The sequence below is a fragment of the Piliocolobus tephrosceles genome, chromosome 6 (assembly GCF_002776525.5).
Source record: "Piliocolobus tephrosceles isolate RC106 chromosome 6, ASM277652v3, whole genome shotgun sequence".
In the NCBI taxonomy this organism is placed as follows: Eukaryota; Metazoa; Chordata; class Mammalia; order Primates; family Cercopithecidae; genus Piliocolobus; species Piliocolobus tephrosceles.
Window position 1 is genome coordinate 76,853,207 of NC_045439.1, and position 20,257 is coordinate 76,873,463.

Sequence of the window (20,257 nt, forward strand, 5' to 3'; positions counted from 1 at the left end):
CCTCACCAAATTTGCTGCATGTTCTTTTCTTTTAATAACCTCTTTATGTATCTCTCCACATTTTTCCTCAAGCTCATATAAATGTACAGATACATTGTAGGGGCTTCTTGAGGGATCATTATGTAAAAATAGGATTATACTCTAAATATCACACTAAAACTTGCTTTTCTCACTATGGACATCTTCTGTTTCTAGAAATAGATCTAGCTCTGTTTTGAGTAGCTGTGTACTGTGCATATCATACTGTAACTGTTATCTTATTGGTGGAAGCTGGGTTTTTTTGCTATTATGTACAATATTGCAGTTAATATCCTTATACATTTATCTTTGTGCTTTTACATACTATATCTGTAGATATGAATCAGAGGATTCTATGTATTACAACTTTTGATAGATGCTGCTCATTATTTATTAAAAAAGTTATACCACTTGAGCAGCAGCATGCACAGTTAAGACCCAGATCCTGATCTGAGTACCTTTCCTCTCCACCAGGAGCTTAATGGAATGGCTGGATCCAGATGTATAGCAGATAAAGGACAAGGTCAACCTAGGATACCTTGTGTCAGAAAAAAACAAGAAGTCCTCAAAGACAAATGGAGTCTTGTTGTTTGTTTTTTTTGTTTTTTTGTTTTTTTCAGGTGGAGTCTCGCTCTGTCGCCCCGACTGGAGTGCTGTGGTGCGATCTCGGCTAACTGCAACCTCCACTCCCCAGATTCAAGCGATTTTCCTGCCTCAGCCTCCTGAGTAGCCAGGATTACAGGCACCCACTACCACACCCAGCTAATTTTTGTATTTTTGGTACAGACAGGGTTTCACCATGTTGATCAGGATGGTCTCAAACTCCTGACCTCAGGTGATCCACCCGTCTCAGCCTCCTGAAATGCTGGGATGACAAGCATGAGCCACTACGCCCAGCCTAATTTTTGTATTTTTAGTAGAGACAGGGTTTTGCCATATCAGCCAGGCTGGTCTTGCACTCCTGACCTCAGGTGATCCACCCGCCTCAGCCTCCCAAAGTGCTAGGATTACAGGCCTGAGTCTTGTATAAAGGATACAAAGAGCCAGCTAGAAGAGGCTCTGAATGACCAAATTTGGAACAATTTGAATATCAAACAAACCATTGTAATTATACCACACTGAAATTTTTTTTAAAATTAGTGCATCTCTACTGATACTAAAAGATGATAGGGGAGAGAGTAAAGCTCTTTTAAAAAGAAGGATATGGCTGGGTGTGGTGGCTCACACCTGTTATCCCAGCACTTTGGGAGGCTGAGGTGGTTGCATCACCTGAGGTCAGGAGTTTGAGACCAGCCTGGCCAGCATGACGAAACCCCATCTCTACTAAAAATACAAAAAATTAGCTGGGCATGGTGGCAGGCACCTGTTATCCCAGCTACTCGGGAGGCTGAAGCAGGAGAATCGCTTGAACCCGGGAAGTGGAGGTTGCAGTGAGCCAAAATTGTGCTACTGCACTCCAGTCTGGGTGACAGAGCCAGACAGAGTCTCAAAAAAAATAAATAAATAAATAAAAAGATACTAGCCAGTAAGGGTAGAAGGAATGACAATATTTTAAAAATTCACCATTTTGTAATCCCTAGTATGATATGGGAAATTAAGTTTAGGCAAGGATCATCATGGAGGCTAATATCCTGGTGAGAAGCTATTGGGCTGTTCACATGGTGCCATAGATTACTTACTCATCAAACATAAAGGGAAAAACATGTCTTTACACTAGAGAAATCCTACAGTTACCACCTTAACCAGATCGTCAAAGTCAGCATCACTAGCGCAGGCAATCATGATGTTAATGTATTATTTTGTTGGATGCAGTAAGAAGTACCCAATTCACTTATGAAGCATTCTTTCCAAAAATGTTTAAGCAACCTTCATGTTTATCTGCAGGATTACCTTCTTTAGTTAGAATTGTAAATTATTCCCTGTCTCTACTAAAAAATACAAAAAATTAGCCAGATGTGGTGGCGGGCGCCTGTAGTCCCAGCTACTCGGGAGGCCGAGGCAGGAGAATGACGTCAACCCGGGAGGCGGAGCTTGCAGTGAGCCGAGATCGCGCCACTGCACTCCAGCCTGGGTGACAGAGCGAGACTCTGTCTCAAAAATAAATAAATAAATAAATAAATTATTTTACTATATGACCTTAGGTAGGTTATGTTAGTGACTTGTCTGAGTCTCAGAGCCCTTCTTTGTAAAACAGTGACACTGAATCAGAAAAAACATACGAAAGTAACCTAGCATGTAGTTTGTTATGTCATAAGAATGTAACACTAGTTCAGCTCTGCTGTCAGAATCCATTCATAGCCATCAAGTATATAGCTGAATGAAAACTACATTTCTCTTTTTCACATCTTATTTCCTTACCTAATTCGATGTAATTTGATGGCATGCTTTATGAATTCCCTACACTTGCTTAGATCCATAAGCTATGAAGCCCCAAGTATGCCATAAACCCTCTAATCCAAAACGTTCAAGGGACATTTTAGGTAACAGAGCATGGGATTAGAATATTTCTATACTCATTAGAAATTTACGTTGACTTATATGAAACTACCAGTTTTGTAGATTAAAAATGGTGAAATATCAGCAGTTTCATGTGATTCAATCTAATAATGTGCTTTAGTTGCGGAAGCTTAGTACATCATCAACATTTGCCAAGCATTCTTTCTTTTTCCTTCCTTATGGCTTTAGAAAAAGATTTGCTCAGAGGAGGAGAGAAGGATTTGTATTGAGCCAAGTTTTAAGGAAATTGTGATGTGAACTCTAAATCTATTGTGATGTATATTCTAAATATTTTCTTCATTTTATATTCTCCTCTCCTCCCATGTACAGTAGTTACTCTTTCCAATCACGTCTTACCTCTTGGCTTTTCTTTCCAGGTAGTGGGAAATGAGACAAAGCTTTTCTTTTTCTGTACTTTAAATTCTGGATTGGTCTTTTTGAATAGGCAGTTGCAGAATTTTGAAAACATGAGCAAGAATAATTTACTTCAAGTCCCAGCTGGTTCTCTTCCAAAGATAGCACTTAGAAATGATAATGTACTTTTTTTCTTTGTACCCTAGTTCCTAGTAGAATATGGAAGGTAAGAGATGGATGGATTTTGAGTACATGTCATTTTATAGAATATAAACAATGGCCGGGTGCGGTGGTTCACGCCTATAATCCCAGCACTTTGGGAGGTCAGGAGTTCAAGACCAGCCTGACCAACATGGTGAAACCCTGTCTCTACCAAAAATACAAAAATTAGCTGGGCATGGTGACACGCCCCTATAGTACCAGCTACTTGGGAGGCTGAGGCAGGAGAATCGCTTGAATGCGGGAGGTGGAGGTTGCAGTGAGCCAAAATTGTGCTACTGCACTCCAGTCTGGGTGACAGAGCAAGACTCTGTCTCAAAAAAAAAAAAAAAATACATATATATATATATATAAACAATGAAGTAATAATTCATAGGAGATTGGAAAGTTTCCAGCTGTGAAAGGAGTATTGAAATTATATCATAGCAAGAATTCTTCCTGGAGTACGGCCCTTATAACAAGAGTCGTAATTGTTACTCCCTTCAGAAAGTGGCCTATCTTCCTTAAAGAAACTGTGCTGGACACTTGTGTATGGTTTTAATATTCCTAACCCTCCTTTTTATTTCCTCGAACAAGAAGAAACAAATTCATGGAAGACCGTCCCTCTCAAGGAAATGTGATCAACCCTGCGTATAAATAGCTTTATTAAAATCCTTAGTTGTTGGCAAGCCATATCATTGCCAGTTTGAAAGTTACTGTTTGTCTTCTAGACAGCGGCTCAGGAAGCAATCTTGCATGCATCTGGAAATGGCACAACCAAGGACTACTGCATGCTTTATAACCCTTATTGGACAACTCTTCCAAGTACCCTAGAAAATGCAGTAAGTAAATCACAGTTAGTATTCATAAATATAAAAATAGTGAAGAAGGAGGCTGGGTGCGGTGGCTCACGCCTGTAATCCCAGCACTTTAGGAGGCCGAGTGGGCGGATCGCGAGGTCAGGAGATTGAGACCATCCTGGCTAACACGGTGAAATCCCGTCTCTACTAAAAATACAAAAATTAGCCAGGTGTGGTTATGGGTGCCTGTAGTCCCAGCTATTCAGGAGGCTGAGGCAGGAGAATGGTGTGAACCCAGAAGGCGGAGCTTGCAGTGAGCTGAGATTGTACCACTGCACTCCAGCCTGGGCGACAGAGCAATACTTCGTCTCTAAAAAAAAAAAAAAAAAAAGTGAAGATGGCTGGATACAATGGCTAATACCTGTAATCTTAGCACTTTGGGTTGTCAAGATGGGAGGATCGTTTGAGACCAAGTGGTCAAGACAAATCTGGTCAGCATAGTGACACCTTGTCTCTATTTAAAAAGAAAAAAGAAAAAATATTGAACAAGTGAAAATAAGTGATAATTATGTTTTATTGTGTGAAACCTTTGTAATGTATAGTTGTTAATAAATAAAATTTTATTGATTTTTCTCAAGTATTTTTCTCTGTAGGAAAATAGGGAATTTTAAAATACTTAATTCTAAGCCTAAATATTTCTAATTCAAACGATATTGTCTTAAATCAATATTGATAACTGAATGCAGTATTTATAACTGAATGCATTTAGGATGAAATATGATTTTTATCATGTTAAAAAGACATTTCTTATTTTCAGACTTCTGTTAGTTTGATGAATCTGACTTCCACACCACTATGCAACCTTTCTGATATTCCTTCTGTTGGCATAAAGAACAAAGCAGTTGTGGTTCCATGGGGAAGCTGCCATTTTCTTGAAAAAGCCAGAATTGCACAGAAAGGAGGTGCTGAAGCAATGTTAGTTGTCAATAACAGTGTCCTAGTAAGTTATAAAAACGATCATAACTTATTTTGAGTTCATGATGTGAAATTTCACAAAAATGGAATTAATGTCTTTGTGTGTGGTTTAGAGGCTGAGTTTTGAATAATCTGATGGCAAGATTCTTTGTAAATAAATAATCAAGATCTCATAGGCATTTACTTGGAAAGTTTTTCAGTTTTTCTATTCCTAGAGCAGACAAGACTTTGTTAGAAACAAATATATATATATATTCATATATAGATATATATATTCATATATATATTCATATATAGGTATATATATTATGCATACATAATATATATATCATAAATGCTCTATATATTATAGCATTTATCAGTTTAAGTTCATGTTAAAAGGATTCAATTTTGAGAACTTACAGAATATTAAGAAAGAATACCTGACATTTTTGTCTTATAACCTAAAGAAAGCTGTAATATTGATATTTAGTGGAATAATATTTTATTCTATAATAAATTAGTAGTAAATAAGTTTTCATAATTTTTCTTTTAGTTTCCTCCCTCAGGTAACAGATCTGAATTTCTTGATGTGAAAGTACTGATTGCATTTATAACCCACAAAGACTTTAAAGATGCAAACCAGGTAAATTAGCAATTACGTATTAGGTAACGTTTATAAATACTATATCTCTTTATTTTTAATCACTGATGTTTAATTTTGAGTGCTATATTTGCTCCATTTGCTAACAAGAAGCTATAAGGCCTATCAAGTTTCTCTTTGGAAAATACTCCTCTCTCATTTGGCACAAAGTGTCTCAAAGCCTAAACTTTAGAAAGAATGTTTGTTTTCAGTTCTTTAAAAGTCTCTTGTCTTGTCATTTATCTTAACTTTAAATTCCTGAACAAAATATGACTGTGTAGAACACTGCACTTTAAAGATTTTATAAACCAAGGCATATCATCATACTTTTGACTAGAGAATATATCATGTCATCAGACAATAATTCTAGTCTTCTTGACTGTCTGATGTATAATGTCCGTTGCAGAGTGAAATGTGGACTATTGCTGTTATGACTATAGTAGAGAAAAAAGTTATTCCTGTGGTTAACTGTTATTTTGCCTTTCAGATTCTGGGAAATAACATTACTGTGAAAATGTATTCTCCATCATGGCCTGACTTTGATTATACTATGGTGGTTATTTTTGTAATTGCTGTGTTCACTGTGGCATTAGGTGGATACTGGAGTGGACTAGTTGAATTGTAAGTTTAATTAACTTAAGCGTTTTTGTAATCAATGGTTAAAAATTTCTGCAATCATTTTAATTATATAACAACATAAAAATTGTATCTGTCCTCAGAATATGATGCTGGTAAGCCCAGTCTGCAGGTTTGTCCTCATGTAGATCATTGACGTTTTCACCAGAGAGAAAAGAGTCACAGATTTCTCTAACTCTTCCACTGTCAGAGGAACACTGACATCACATCAGAGACTCTTCTAAGTTAAAATGTTTAATTCTGTCTCCCAGGAAGGGTCATGGGAGATATCCTAATATACCTATTGATTTAGATTGGAAGAAAATAAGCAAGAGAAAGTAGGGAGTTTTTCAGCTCCTCCTGGGCTGAGTCATTACAGTGTGGCCTCATCATTCTGTTTAATGCTTTAGGAATTCTAACTATGTTAGTAATGTCCATCTTTTTTTTCACTTAGTCAAGATTTATTTCAAGGCTTGGAAACATTCAGGCCAACTAAAATGGTACTACTGTCACTTTTTTTTTTTTAGCAAATTCTATTTAATTTCCTTTTTCTTTTTTTTTTTTTATTGTACTTTTTAAGTTCTAGGGTACATGTGCACAACATGCAGGTTTGTCACATATGTATACATGTGCCATGTTGGTGTGCTGCACCCATTAACTCGTCATTTACATTAGGTATATCTCCTAATGCTATCCCTCCCCGCTCCCCCCACTGTCACTTTTTATAATACATAAATAGGCCAGGCACAGTGGCTCACGCCTGTCATCCCAACACTTTGGGAGGCCGAGGCAGGCAGATCACCTGAGGTTCAGGAGTTTCAGACAAGCCTGGCCAACATGGTGAAACCCTGTCTCTACAAAAAATACAAAAATTACCTGGGTGCAGTGGTGCGAGCCTATAATCCAGCTACTTGGGAGGCTGAGACAGGAGAATCTCTTGAACCCGGGAGGCGGAGATTGCAATGAGCCGAGATTGCGCCATTGCATTCCAGCCTAGGCGACAAGAGTAAGACTATGTCTCAAAAACATACAAACAAACAAACAACAAAAAATAAATAATTAATATAAAACTTTGAAAAACGTAGATACAGTTAAATAACCGCTATACACCACACTATTCAATTCTCAAAAGCAGTGGCTATTTAGCAAACTGTAAGGTAACAGTAAAATATCAGAGAACTTTTATACATTTAGAGAACATAATTGGCAGCAAGCTAATCAGACAAAACAAACACAAATGTTGTTACATTTTCCTTTTTTTTTTTGATACAAAGTCTCACTCTATTGCCAGGCTGGAGTACAGTGGTGCTATCTTGGCTCACTGAAAACTCCACCTCCCCAGTTAAAGTGATTCTCCTGCCTCAGCCTCCCAAGTAGCTGGGACTACAGGCCGCACCACCATGCCCAGCTAATTTTTGTATTTTTAGTAGAGATGGCATTTCACCATGTTGGCCAAGATGGTCTTGATCTCTTGACCTCATGATCTGCCCGCCTTGGCCTCCCAAAGTGCTGGGATTACAGGCATGAACCACTGTGCCCGGCCTCCATGTTTGTTTTTAATTTTGCTTTATAAAGCCACTGATAAATTGAGGCATCTCTCAAGTATAGGATTTCTCACATTAAAAATTATATATTTATATATATCTTTTAGAGATGGAGTCTTGCTCTGTTATGTAGGCTGGAGTGCAGTGGCATGATCTCAGCTCACTGCAACCTCCGCCTCCCAGATTCAAGTGCTTCCCCTGCCTCACCCTCTTTAGTTGCTGGGGTTACAGGTGCCTGCCGCCATACCTGGCTAGTTTTTGTATTTTTAGTAGAGATGAGTTTTCACCATGTTGGCCAAGCAGGTCTTGAACTCCTGACCTCAGGTGATCTGCCCACCTCAGCCTCCCAAAGTGCTGGGATTACAGGTGTGAGTCAACCAGGCTCGGCCTAAAAATAGTATTTTCTAGCCTGTGATTGTGCCACTGCACTCCAACCTGGGCAACAGAGTGAGAGCCTACTCAAAAAAAAAAAAAAAAAGGCCAGCTGCAGTGACTCATTTTTGGGAGGTCGAGGTGGGCAGTTCACTTGAGCCCAGGAGTTCAATACCAGCCTGGCAACATGGTGAAACCCCATCTTGGCCGGGTGCGGTGGCTCACACCTGTAATCCTAGCTCTTTGGGAGGCCGACGCGGGCGGATCACCTGAGGTCAGGAGTTCGAGATCAGCCTGGCCCACATGGCAAAACCCCATCTCTACTAAAAATACAAAAATTAACCAGGTGTGGTGGCGTACACCTGTAGTCCCAGCTACTCAGGAACCTAAAGCAGGAGAATCACTTGAACCCAGGAGGTGAAGGTTGCAGTGAGCCAAGATCATCCCATTGCACTCCATCCTGGGTGACAGAGCAAAACTCCATCTCAAAACAAAACCCGTCTCTACAAAAAAATAAAAAATAAAAATTATATTTTCTAAATATTTTTATTGAAAGAAATGAAAAAGCCACAAACTGCATTGTTTGCCATAAACTCATACACCAAAAAGTAAAAGGCAATCCAACTGAATCTGTATATGCTTCCCTTTTCTCCAACAACAGCTTTAAATGTTTGCTGTATACTTTATAAATTTTATTAAAATCAGTTCTAATTAATTTATGCAGATTAGGGGAAATGATTTATAATTAATTATCCTTAAAATTACCTGCTACAAACTTCTAACCCTACTGCCCCCATAGCCAGCACATCTGCTGCTAAAGTGAACAATGATGCAATGTACTATTTGTGGGGGCCCAAAGAATCTGTAGTCTTGATTTCCTGAATAGCCAAAGATTTCAACTTTCTACCACTTTAAACAAAAAGACTCAAATGGCCAAAATTATACAGTGAGAGGAAAAATCTATAGCATGAAGATTAACTAAAACTTTAAAGCATGTCCATATTTTCATTTAAATACAGAAATTTCAAATGTACACAAAATTCGGATTTTCCTATTTAGTAGTAAACTTAACTCGGTCTCCCTACAGTTTTGTACTTTTGGCTCTAAATTAAAATGAGCAATATACATAGAAGAGTCAATGTATATTCATAACTCTCAATGAAAAAAATGTGCCCAGAGCATATTATTTCATGTATGAAGGGCAAAATATATTTGCCTTGTGAATTGATCTATAGCTTCCATTTAAAAGGTCTTATCTGGGCCAGGCATGGTGGCTCACGCCTGTAATCCCAGCACTTTGAGAGGCCGAGGTGGGCGGATCACAAGGTCAGGAGATCGAGACCACGGTGAAACCCCATCTCTACTAAAAATACAAAAAATTAGCCGGGCACTGTGGCGGGTGGCTGTAGTCCCAGCTACTCAGGAGGCTGAGGCAGGAGAATGGCATGAACCCTTGCAGTGAGCCAGGATTGCGCCACTGCACTCCAGCCTGGGTGACAGAGTGAGACTCCGTCTCAAAAAAAAAAGTCTTATCTGTAACTAAATGAAGCTAAGGTTATTTGTAATCTCTTAAATACTAAAATTTGATTGACTTACATCAAGAGGGAAATGTTAGAGTTTAACAAGTGTAGGTTCCTGGAGCATTGAGCTTTAAACATTTTACGTATTTGGAAAGCATGTTTCAAGATATATCAGTCACGTCTTTCATATGAGTAAGCTTGTTTTTTTCCTTCATTATTAATCTTTAATCTTTTCTTTTTGAGATGGAGCCTCACTCTGTCACCCAGGCTACAGTGCAATGGTGTGAACTTGACTCATTGCAACCTCCACCTCCCAGGTTCAAGCAGTTCTCCTGCCTTAGCCTCCCAAGTAGCTGGGATTATAGGTGTGAACCACCACACCCCGCTAATTTTTTGTATTTTTTTTAGTAGAGATGGGGTTTCGCCACGTTGGCCAGGTTGGTCTCGAACTCCCGACCTCAGGTGATCCACCTGCCTCGGCCTCCCAAAGTGCTGGGATTACAGGTGTGAGCCACTGCGCCTGGCAATTATTGATCTTTATAAAGCATAGTATGTAAGATCTCCATATCTCTAAAATCATTTTGTGTATTACTTAGGGAAACTTTACAAATAATTTTCCAAAAGCTGCTGATTTATTTAAAATGTTTTTCTATTTATTATAGATTCTTCCTGTACTTCCATTACTATGTAAATTTTTTTGTTTTCTAGAATAGTGCTTCTCAAACTGTAAAGTGCATACACTTATCTAGAGATCTTATTAAAATACAAATTCAGGCCAGGCGTGGTGGCTCACACTTGTAATCCCAGCGCTTTGGGAGGCCAAGGCAGATAGATCTCTTGTGCCCCGGAGTTTGAGACCAGCCTGGGCAGCATAGTGAGACCCATCTCTACAACAAAAATTTAAAAATTAGTTGGGTGTGGTGACATGAACCTATAGTCCTAGCTACTCAGGAGGCTGATGTAGGAGGACCATTTGAGCCCAGGAGTTTCAGGCTGCAGTGAGCTGTTATCATGCCACTGCACTCAAGCCTGGGCAGCAGAGCAAAATCCTCTCTCAAAAAGATAACAGTAAGAATAATAAAATACAAATTCAGATTTAGTAGGTTTGGGATAGGGTCCCAGATTCTGCGTTCCATTTTTTTTTTTTTTTGAGACAGAGTCTCGCTCTGTCACCCAGGCTGGAGTGCAGTGGCGAGACCCTGGCTCGCTGCAACCTCCGCCTCCCAGGTTCAAACAATTCTCCTGCTTCACCTTCCCCAGTAGCTGGGATTACAGGTGCACGCCAGCATGGCTGACTAATTTTTTGTATTTCAGTAGAAACGGGGTTTCACCATGTTGCCCAGGCTGGTTTCAAACTCCTGAGCTCAGGCAATCCGCCCGCCTCAGTCTCCCAAAGTGCTGGGATTACAGGTGTATGCCACCGTGCCCAGCCCGATTCTGCATTTTTAACAAGCTCCCAAGTGATTTAGCTGGCCCATGGACCCACACTTTGAGTTTTAGCAAGGCAAGCTTTTTTTAATATACACGTTAGGACAAGCTCCTCCTTGAGAAAATTGGAAATTGGAGGGGAATACATACCAGCTTTTTTATTTGTAAAACATGATGATGGAGCAGAAACAAGTAATTTGTTGCCTTCGGAAACCAGACTGGGAGAGGAAATGTCCCATACCTGCAGGATCATGGATTTTAAAATTGAGGGGGCTGATTCTAAGAGCAAAATAAAGATAGAGAGAAATAAGTGTATGTGGGAGGAGAAAGGGGTGGTGACCGTATGGAGAAAGAGAATATGAATCAGTGATATAAAGGACAAAGTTCCATACAAAGAATTATTAAAAACATAAGGCCCATCATTTAGCAAGTAATGACAGTTGGATGGAAAGAGAGTGAGGCTTAAGGAAGGGAAAATGTGCCAGGACAGGACCTCATAACCCAAAATTACTCTGCCAGATGAGAGATGTACCTTAAGCAAAAGGGAAAGATGCCCGGGTTCTGTAGAAAGACTTTTCAGCAGAGTGTTAAAATCTTTTTTTTTTTTTTTTGGAGACAGAGTTTTGCTCTTGTCACCCAGGTTGGAGTGCAATGGCGTGATCTTGGCTCACTGCAACCTCTGCCTTCTGGGTTCAAGCAATTCTCCTGCCTCAGCCTCCTGAGTAGCTGGGATTACAGGCATGCACCACCATGCCCAGCTAATTTTTGTATTATTAATAGAGATGTGGTTTCACTATGTTAGCCAGGCTGGTCTTGAACTTCTGACCTCAGGTGATCTGCCTGCCTCAGCCTCCCAAAGTGCTGGGATTACAGGCGTGAGCCACCGTGCCCAGCCTAAAATCTTTTTATAATAAGGTCACTGGTCCTCAGCCTTTATAACCTCTAGATGGCATGCAAGAAAGTTTAGGTTCCTGTTGCATATGGCTCTCAAGCTGATATGAAAATACAATTTTTTTTTCAAAAAAGATGAATTGTAATTTTTTTTTTTTTTGAGTTGGAGTCTCACTGTCACCCAGGCTGGAGTGCGGTGGTACACCATCTTTGCTCACCGCAACCTCTGCCTCCCAGGTTCAAGCGATTCTCCTGCCTCAGCCTCTCAAGTAGCTGGGATTACAGGCACGTGCCACCACACCTGGCTACTTTTTGTATTTTTTTTTTTTTTTTTTTTTTTGGAGACGGAGTCTGGCTCTGTGGCCCAGGCTGGAGTGCTGTGGCCGGATCTCAGCTCACTGCAAGCTCCGCCTCCCGGGTTCACGCCATTCTCCTGCCTCAGCCTCCCAGTAGCTGGGACTACAGGCGCCGCTACCTCGCCCGGCTAGTTTTTTGTAGTTTTTTTTTTTTTAGTAGAGACGGGGTTTCACCGTGTTAGCCAGGATGGTCTCGATCTCCTGACCTCGTGATCCGCCCGTCTCGGCCTCCCAAAGTGCTGGGATTACAGGCTTGAGCCACCGCGCCCGGCCCCTACTTTTTGTATTTTTAGTGGAGATGGATTTTCATCATGTTGGCCAACGCTGGTCTCAACTCCTGACCTCAAGTGATCCGCCCACGTTAGCCTCCTGAAGTGCTGGGATTACAAGTGTGAGCCACCACACCGGGCAGAATTGTAATATTTTAATGTGATATAAATCTAGTATACTGTATGCTTTCCTTAAATAAATTGCCTGTGCTTTTTAGTTAAATGACTATGAATATATAAATCTTTAATTATTATGGCTTGTATGTGTACTATGACAAAAATTTCTTTAAATGTATTTCTGCAGTGACAGATATCATAATTAGCACCTTTTTACACTCAGGTACCACATTTATAGAAATTTATTTAATACCCTGTCATTCAGCTCTAGAGTTTCAGGGGAGGTGCTAGTGTGTCTCCATCAACTCTCTCCCTGCTCTTTTCCCAGGCAATCTTACAGTCACAGATGCTTAATACAGTAGCCATCTCAGTTAATAGTTTTCTAGTAAGAAAGTGGCTTGTTGGTACACAGTTGGGAAATATGCAGTTCGAAAGGAATACGCTTTTTTAGGCCAGGCTTGGTGGCTCATGCCTGTAATCCCAGCCTTTTAGGAGGCCAAGGCAGTTGAATCACTTGAGCTCAGCATTCGTGACCAGCCTGGGTAACACAGCAAAACCCCGCCTCTTTTTTTTTTTTTTTTTATTTAGTTTTTTAAAATATATTAAAAGAAATAAACTTTTTTAACCAGAATTTTGTGTTGAGCCCAGACCTAATGAGCAGGGCCAGGATTTGCACAGGAGGGAGCAGAGTTTAGAACAGAGTTGTTGAAAAGTATTCAGAAGTAGTATTACTAATGTGTCGTAGGTTGCATATAACTAGGAGGAGACAGTAAGGTTGACAAGAGATTGCCCAGCAAACAACAGTTGGCAGTTCTTTTCCTCTTCGACTTCTGTCTCTGTTATTAGCTCTGTGGCCTAGCAAGTGTTGAGAATATTTTGTTATCTTAAATAAAGGTAGGACAAAGTTATGCCTTGAATTTCTTTTGAGTCCTTTATAATACATTGATGAGCATAGACTAGGCATATAGTAAATGCTAAGTTGATTGAGAGGAGAATTTAGCATTTGCATTTAAGAGAAGTGGCCAGGTGCGGTGGCTCACGCCTGTAATCCCAACACTTTGGGAGGCCAAGGTGGATGAGTTGCCTGAGCTCAGGAGTTCGAGATCAGCCAGGGCAACACGGTTAAACCCCATCTCTACTAAAATACAAAAAATTAGCCTGGCCTAGCAGCATGTGCCTCTAGTCCCCGCTACTCAGGAGGCTGAGGCAAGAGAATTGCTTGAACCCGGGAGGCAGAGGTTTCAGTGAGCAGAGATCGCACCAACTGCACTCCAACCTTGGCAATAGAGCAAGACTCTGTCTCAAAACAAAGGGAAGCTAATTTTTGGAAGTACTTTACTGTCTGTAAGTTGATAATAGTAAGTTTGTAAGAAGCTTTGGTTTTAGTTTGAAATTTATTATGTCAATATAATTTTCAAATTAGGTAATATAAACATCCACAAGTATTAATTTGTTTATGTAATAAATGTCATCTCTTTCAACAATTTTGCCTGCAGAAAAAAATGTTTCAAAAGTTAGTGATCATCTCTGGAGGGTAGCATTTAAGAGGTTTTTACTTTCTAGGTTACATATTTCTTTTTAGGGTACAGTTTTTAAAAAGTACATTACTTGCTATAACAAGATATCTTAGAAAAATAATAAAATAAAAATATTTTAATAAATAAAAATACATTGCTTTCTTCAGAAACACATTTAAATTGGTGTTAGAGAGAGATTTTTAAAATAACTGTACTTGGCTAAGATTTGCTAAAGTTCCTGTGTATTTGTACAGGGAAAACTTGAAAGCAGTGACAACTGAAGATAGAGAAATGAGGAAAAAGAAGGAAGAGTATCTAACTTTCAGTCCTCTTACAGTTGTCATATTTGTGGTCATCTGCTGTGTTATGATGGTCTTACTTTATTTCTTCTACAAATGGTTGGGTAAGAAGTCATATTTTATGTTTGTTACTGTTAACATGCATTCTTTTCACTGAGTATTACTAGATTTATCTTTTCATTTAAGCCATTCTACCTGGAAAACTTATGTGAATAATTTGGTTAATAATAATTTTTTAAATTGTCTCACTGACTAATACTAGATTTATCTTTTCCTTTAAGCCATTCTACCTGGAAAACTTATCTGAATAATTTGGTTAATAATAATTTTTTAAATTGTCTCACTGACTAATACTAGATTTATCTTTTCCTTTAAGCCATTCTACCTGGAAAACTTATCTGAATAATTTGGTTAATATTATTATTTTTTTAATTATCAGTGTTAGGTCTCTGTTACTCTGAGATATAAATATTCAGATTAGAAATACACTAGGTGCCAGGAGCAGTGGCTCACGCCTGTAATCCCAATACTTTGGGAGGCCAAGGTAGGTGAATCACTGAGGTTGGGAGTTTTAAACCAGCCTGACCAACGTGGAGAAACCTTGTTGCTTCTAAAAATACAGAAAGTAGCCAGGCGTAGTGGTGCATGCCTGTAATCCCAGCTACTCACGAGGCTGAGGCAGGAGACTCGCTTGAACCTGGGAGGCAGAGGTTGCGGTGAGCTGACATTGCGCCATTGCACTCCAGCCTAGGCAACAAGAGCGAAACTCCATTTCTTTTTTTTTTTTTTTTTTTTGAGACAGAGTCTTGCTGTGTCTCCTGGGCTGGAGTGCAGTGGCCGGATCTCAGCTCACTGCAAGCTCCGCCTCCCGGGTTCACGCCATTCTCCTGCCTCAGCCTCCGGAGTAGCTGGGACTACAGGCGCCCACCACCTCGCCCGGCTAGTTTTTTGTATTTTTTTTTTTAGTAGAGACGGGGTTTCACCGTGTTAGCCAGGATGGTCTCGATCTCCTGACCTCATGATCCGCCCGTCTCGGCCTCCCAAAGTGCTGGGATTACAGGCTTGAGCCACCGCGCCCGGCCGAAACTCCATTTCAAAAAAAAAAAGTATGTTACGTTTTCAGATAAGAACACTTCTTCATGGATGAATTGAAATAATTGCCATGGTCCCTAAGTTTTCCTCTCTGTAGATGAAGAATGATATAGCTCAGTATCTAAGCAGTGGATTAAGGAGTTCTTGGTGGCTATATTTAGTTACATGAAATAGAAGATTATTCAAATTACTGATGTATTGCCTCTACTTACTCCCAAAGTGTAGTTTATCTTTTGTCAGTTTGCAAATCAAAATGTTTTATTGCTTGAATTTTATGTTACTTACATAAACAGGATCATATTATATCTGAAGTCACACAGGTACTTCCTGTGGTCTAGAGAGTAACTAGTCCTTTTTTTCCTTGAAGACAGTGGGAGTAGGAACTATAATGGCTTGTCCATCTCCTGAACAGTCTTATTAATGGCCTAACAGAATGAAAATTTGCCATCCCTGGACAGTATACAGCACAAAGAGAAGGAAGACTAGGGAAAAAGGAGTGTACCTGATAAGAACTAGCAAAAAGCCTTTGTAAGAACCACCAAAGGCTACTATGCTTATGTGTCTAGCATTAGCAAAAATTTCTGGACTAGAAAACTAGGGCCTAGTATTGTTTCATTCAGCTTTTTTTTTTTTTTTTTTTTGAAACAGCGTCTTGCTCTGTCACCCAGGCTAGAGTGCAGTGGCGTAATCTCGGCTTACTGCAACCTCTGCCTCCTAGGTTCAAACGATTCTCCTGCCTCAGTTTCCCAAGTAGCTGGGATTACAGGTGTGTGCCACCATGCCCGGCTAATTTTTGTGTTTTTAATAGAGATGGGGTTTCACTGTATTGACCAGGCTGGTCTCGAACTCCTGACCTCAAGTGATCCACCCGCCTCGGCCTCCCAAAGTGCTAGGATTACAGGTGTGAGTTACCACACCCGACCTCATTCTGTTTTTGTTCAGTTTCTCTTGTCCTATGACAGCAGTTTAAAAACTAGACCTATGATATCTTTTTTTTTTTTTTTTGAGACAGAGTCTTGCTCTGCTGTGCTCTGTCACCCATACTGGACTGCAGTGGCACAATCTGGGTTCACTGCAACCTCTGCCTCCCACATTCAAGCGATTCTCCTGCCTCAGCCTCCCAAGTTGTGGGACTACAGACGCGTCCTGTCATGCCCGGCTAATATTTGTATTGTATTTTATTTATTTATTTATTTATTTATTTATTTATTTATTTATTTATTTATTTGAGATGGGTGATTCTCTTGCCTCAGCTTCCCGAGTAGCTGGGATTACAGGTGTCTGGCACCACCCAGGTAATTTTTGTATTTTTAGTAGAAACAGGGTTTCACCATGTTGGCCAGGCTGATCTCAAAGTCCTGACCTCAGGAGATCCACCTGCCTCGGCCTCCTATAGTGCTGGGATTACAGGTGTAAGCCACTGTACCCAGCTTATGACATGTATTTTTTAATTAAAAAGAAGTCATTCTGGCCAGATGCGATGGCTCTCGCCTGTAATCCCAGCACTTTGGGAGGCCAAAGCAAGCAGATCACTTGAGGTCAGGGGTTCAAGACCAGCCTGGCCAACATGGTGAAACCCCGTCTCTACTAAAAATACAAAAATTAGCTGGGCGTGGTGGTGCGTGCCTGTAGTTCCAGCTACTCAAGGGGCTGAGACAGGAGAATCGCTTGACCCTGGGAGGCGAAAGTTGCCGTGAGCCAAGATTGCCCCATTGCACTCCAGCCTGGGCAACACAGTGAGACCCCGTCTCAAAAAAAAAGAATTCATTTTGTTAATATCACTCATTTTAACCTGTTGCTGAAAGAGCGAGTACTAGGATGATATTTGTAGTATGTTGGCATCAAACAAGTGCTTTTATTAATTTAATACTCCTTCAGATTAATTTATGTTATCAACTCAGTTTATAGTAGTCATTGATAGAAAAAAGAGAGCCCTCTACTTCACCTGAAAGCATATTTTAGTTTTTGGTGAGAGATTTCCTTAAATTCATTGCTATTTAAAAAGAAGACGGCTGGGTGCAGTGGCTCACGGCTATAATCCCAGCATTTTGGGAGGCCGAGGCAGGCACATCACCTGAGGTCGGGACTTTGAGACCAGCCTCACTAACATGGCAAAACCCCATCTCTACTAAAACTATAAAAATTGGCTGGGTATGGTGGCGCATACCTGTAATCCCAGCTATTTGGGAGGGTGAGGCACGAGAAACACTTGAGCCCAGGAGGCAAAGATTGCAGTGAGAGCAGAGATCACACCACTGCACTCCGACCTGGGCAACTGGGTGACAGAGCAAGACTCTCAGAAAAAAAACAAGCAAAAAAACTCACGATCTAAATTTCAGCTTAGTAAGTAATTCAGGTCATCGTATAGTAACTTCGTTGGAAGTATGATTCAATAAAGAAAACTAAAGAATTAATATTGCTTGTGTAAATATTTTCTTATCACCTTTCCTTCTGTTCTCATGTAATTTAGTGTTTTGTTTTTTTCTAGTTTATGTTATGATAGCAATTTTCTGCATAGCATCAGCAATGAGTCTGTACAACTGTCTTGCTGCACTAATTCATAAGATACCATATGGACAATGCACGTATGTATCTCTTACAGGAAATTTTATAATGTTGGTGTTTATAATTTAAAACAATACAAAATAGGAGTATTATTTGAAACCTATATAGTCTGATATACATTGGACCTATAGGTGTTTAAATTTAAATTTAAATAAAATTAAAAATTGAGTTTTTCATTCTTATTAGCCACATTTCAGGTGCTCAATAGCCACATGTGACTAGTAGCTACTATATTGGACAGCACAGATATAGTACATTTTCATCATCACAGAAAATTATATTGGACTGATAAACATTTTATTATGTCTCATTTCTTTTATGTAAAATCAAGACTTTTAAAATTGGTATTTCAGTCACTTTTTATGATTATGGTTAACATTTGCTACTTCTTATATCAAGTGAACTTTGTACTTCATCTGCAGTGTTAAGTATTTCAATCCGTTTTTTAGGATTGCATGTCGTGGCAAAAGCATAGAAGTGAGACTTATTTTTCTCTCTGGACTGTGCATAGCAGTAGCTGTTGTTTGGGCTGTGTTTCGAAATGAAGACAGGTATGAATACTCAATGTATTTGCTTTTAGATTAAGGATGAATTGTTTCCTATGTTGGCCTGATACTTATTGTGATTATTACGGAACTTTTTTGCTTCTATGCCAGAACACCAGTCTTGTAATGAACTACTTCTTAAATAAGCAGATCTTATGTTAATGCACTTGAACTCATATAGAGAAGGAAATATGAATTATGATTTCAACATATACACTGAAATAGACTTTAAAAATATACTTAATTTCACGTCTGTAATCTCAGCACTTTGGGAGGCCAAGGCAGGCGGATCAGCTGAGGTTGGGAGTTCGAGACCAGCCTGACCAAAATGGAGAAACCCCATCTCTACTAAAAATACAAAAAATTAGCCAGGCGTGGTGGCACATGCCTGTAATCCCAGCTACTCAAGAGGCTAAGGCAGGAGAATTGCTTGAACCCGGGAGGCAGAGGTTGCAGTGAGCAGAGGTTGCAGTGAGCCAAGATAACGCCATTACACTCCAGCCTGGGCAACAAGAGTGAAACTCTATCTCAAAAAAATATATATGTGTGTGTGTGTGTGTGTGTGTATATGTGTGTGTATATATATGTATGTGTGTATATTTTTATATATATATACACACACACTTAATTTTGGTATAGCCACACAATAGAGTGCAATGCAGCTCTAAACAGTGAAGATCTCTATGAATTGATATGCAGGGTGTTCCAGGAGAGAGAGAAAGAGAGACAGAGAGAGACAGTATAGAAACAATCAAAGTGTCCATCAAACTTTGAATGGTGAATACATTATGTTATATTTACACAATGAAATACTATTCACCAATAAGTAAGCCTTATACCACATACACAAGTGTGAATGAATCTCAAACGTAATGCTAAGTGAAAGTAGATACAAAAGAGAACATACTTGCCGGGCATGGTGGCTCATGCCTGTAATCCAAGCACTTTGGGAGGGTGAGGTGGGCGGATCACCTGTGGTCAGGAGTTCGAGACTAGCCTGACCAACATGGAGAAACCCCATCTCTACTAAAAACGCAGAATTAGCTGGGTGTGGTGGTGTGTGCCTGTAATCCCAGCTATTCAGGAGGCTGAGGCAAAAGAATCACTTGAACCCGAGAGGCAGAGGTTGCAGTGAGCCGAGATCACGCTATTACACTCCAGCCTGGGGAACTAGAGTGCAACTCTGTCTCAAAAAAAAAAAAAGAGAGAGAGAGAGAATATACTCTATGATATATAAAGTACAAAAAGGAGCACAATCTATACTTTTTAAAAAGTTTTATTTTTTAATTATGATGGGAACATAACTATATATTTATGGGCTACATGTGATGTTTTGATACAGGCATACAATGTGTAATGATCACATCAGAGTCATTGTGGGATCCATCACCTCAAGCCTTTGTCATTTCTTTGGGAACATTCCAATTTCACTCTTTTAGTTATTTTTACAATATACAAGAAGTTATTAACTGTATTACCTAATTGTGCTACCAAACACTAGATCTTATTTATTGTATTTAAGTATATTTTTGCACCCATTAACCATCTTCACTTTATCACCCCCACTCTCTACCTTTTTTTAGCCTCTGGTAACCATCATTCTACTATCTCCATGAGTTCAATTTTTTATTTTCTTAATTTTAGCTCCCACTATGAATGAGAAC

General features: G+C 39.6%; 1 protein-coding gene across 2 annotated transcripts in view; it reads left to right on the forward strand.

Moving 5' to 3' along the window:
- Window positions 1-20,257, forward strand: part of SPPL2A (signal peptide peptidase like 2A) — a 64,446-nt gene that overhangs the window by 13,425 nt on the left and 30,764 nt on the right. For both annotated transcript variants that reach the window (XM_023227226.3, XM_023227227.3), the window contains exons 2-8: window positions 3,798-3,908; window positions 4,684-4,866; window positions 5,377-5,466; window positions 5,951-6,084; window positions 14,347-14,495; window positions 17,972-18,068; window positions 18,498-18,599. In XM_023227226.3, coding sequence (XP_023082994.1) covers window positions 3,798-3,908; window positions 4,684-4,866; window positions 5,377-5,466; window positions 5,951-6,084; window positions 14,347-14,495; window positions 17,972-18,068; window positions 18,498-18,599 — 866 coding nt within the window. The remainder of the gene's footprint in view (window positions 1-3,797; window positions 3,909-4,683; window positions 4,867-5,376; window positions 5,467-5,950; window positions 6,085-14,346; window positions 14,496-17,971; window positions 18,069-18,497; window positions 18,600-20,257) is intronic.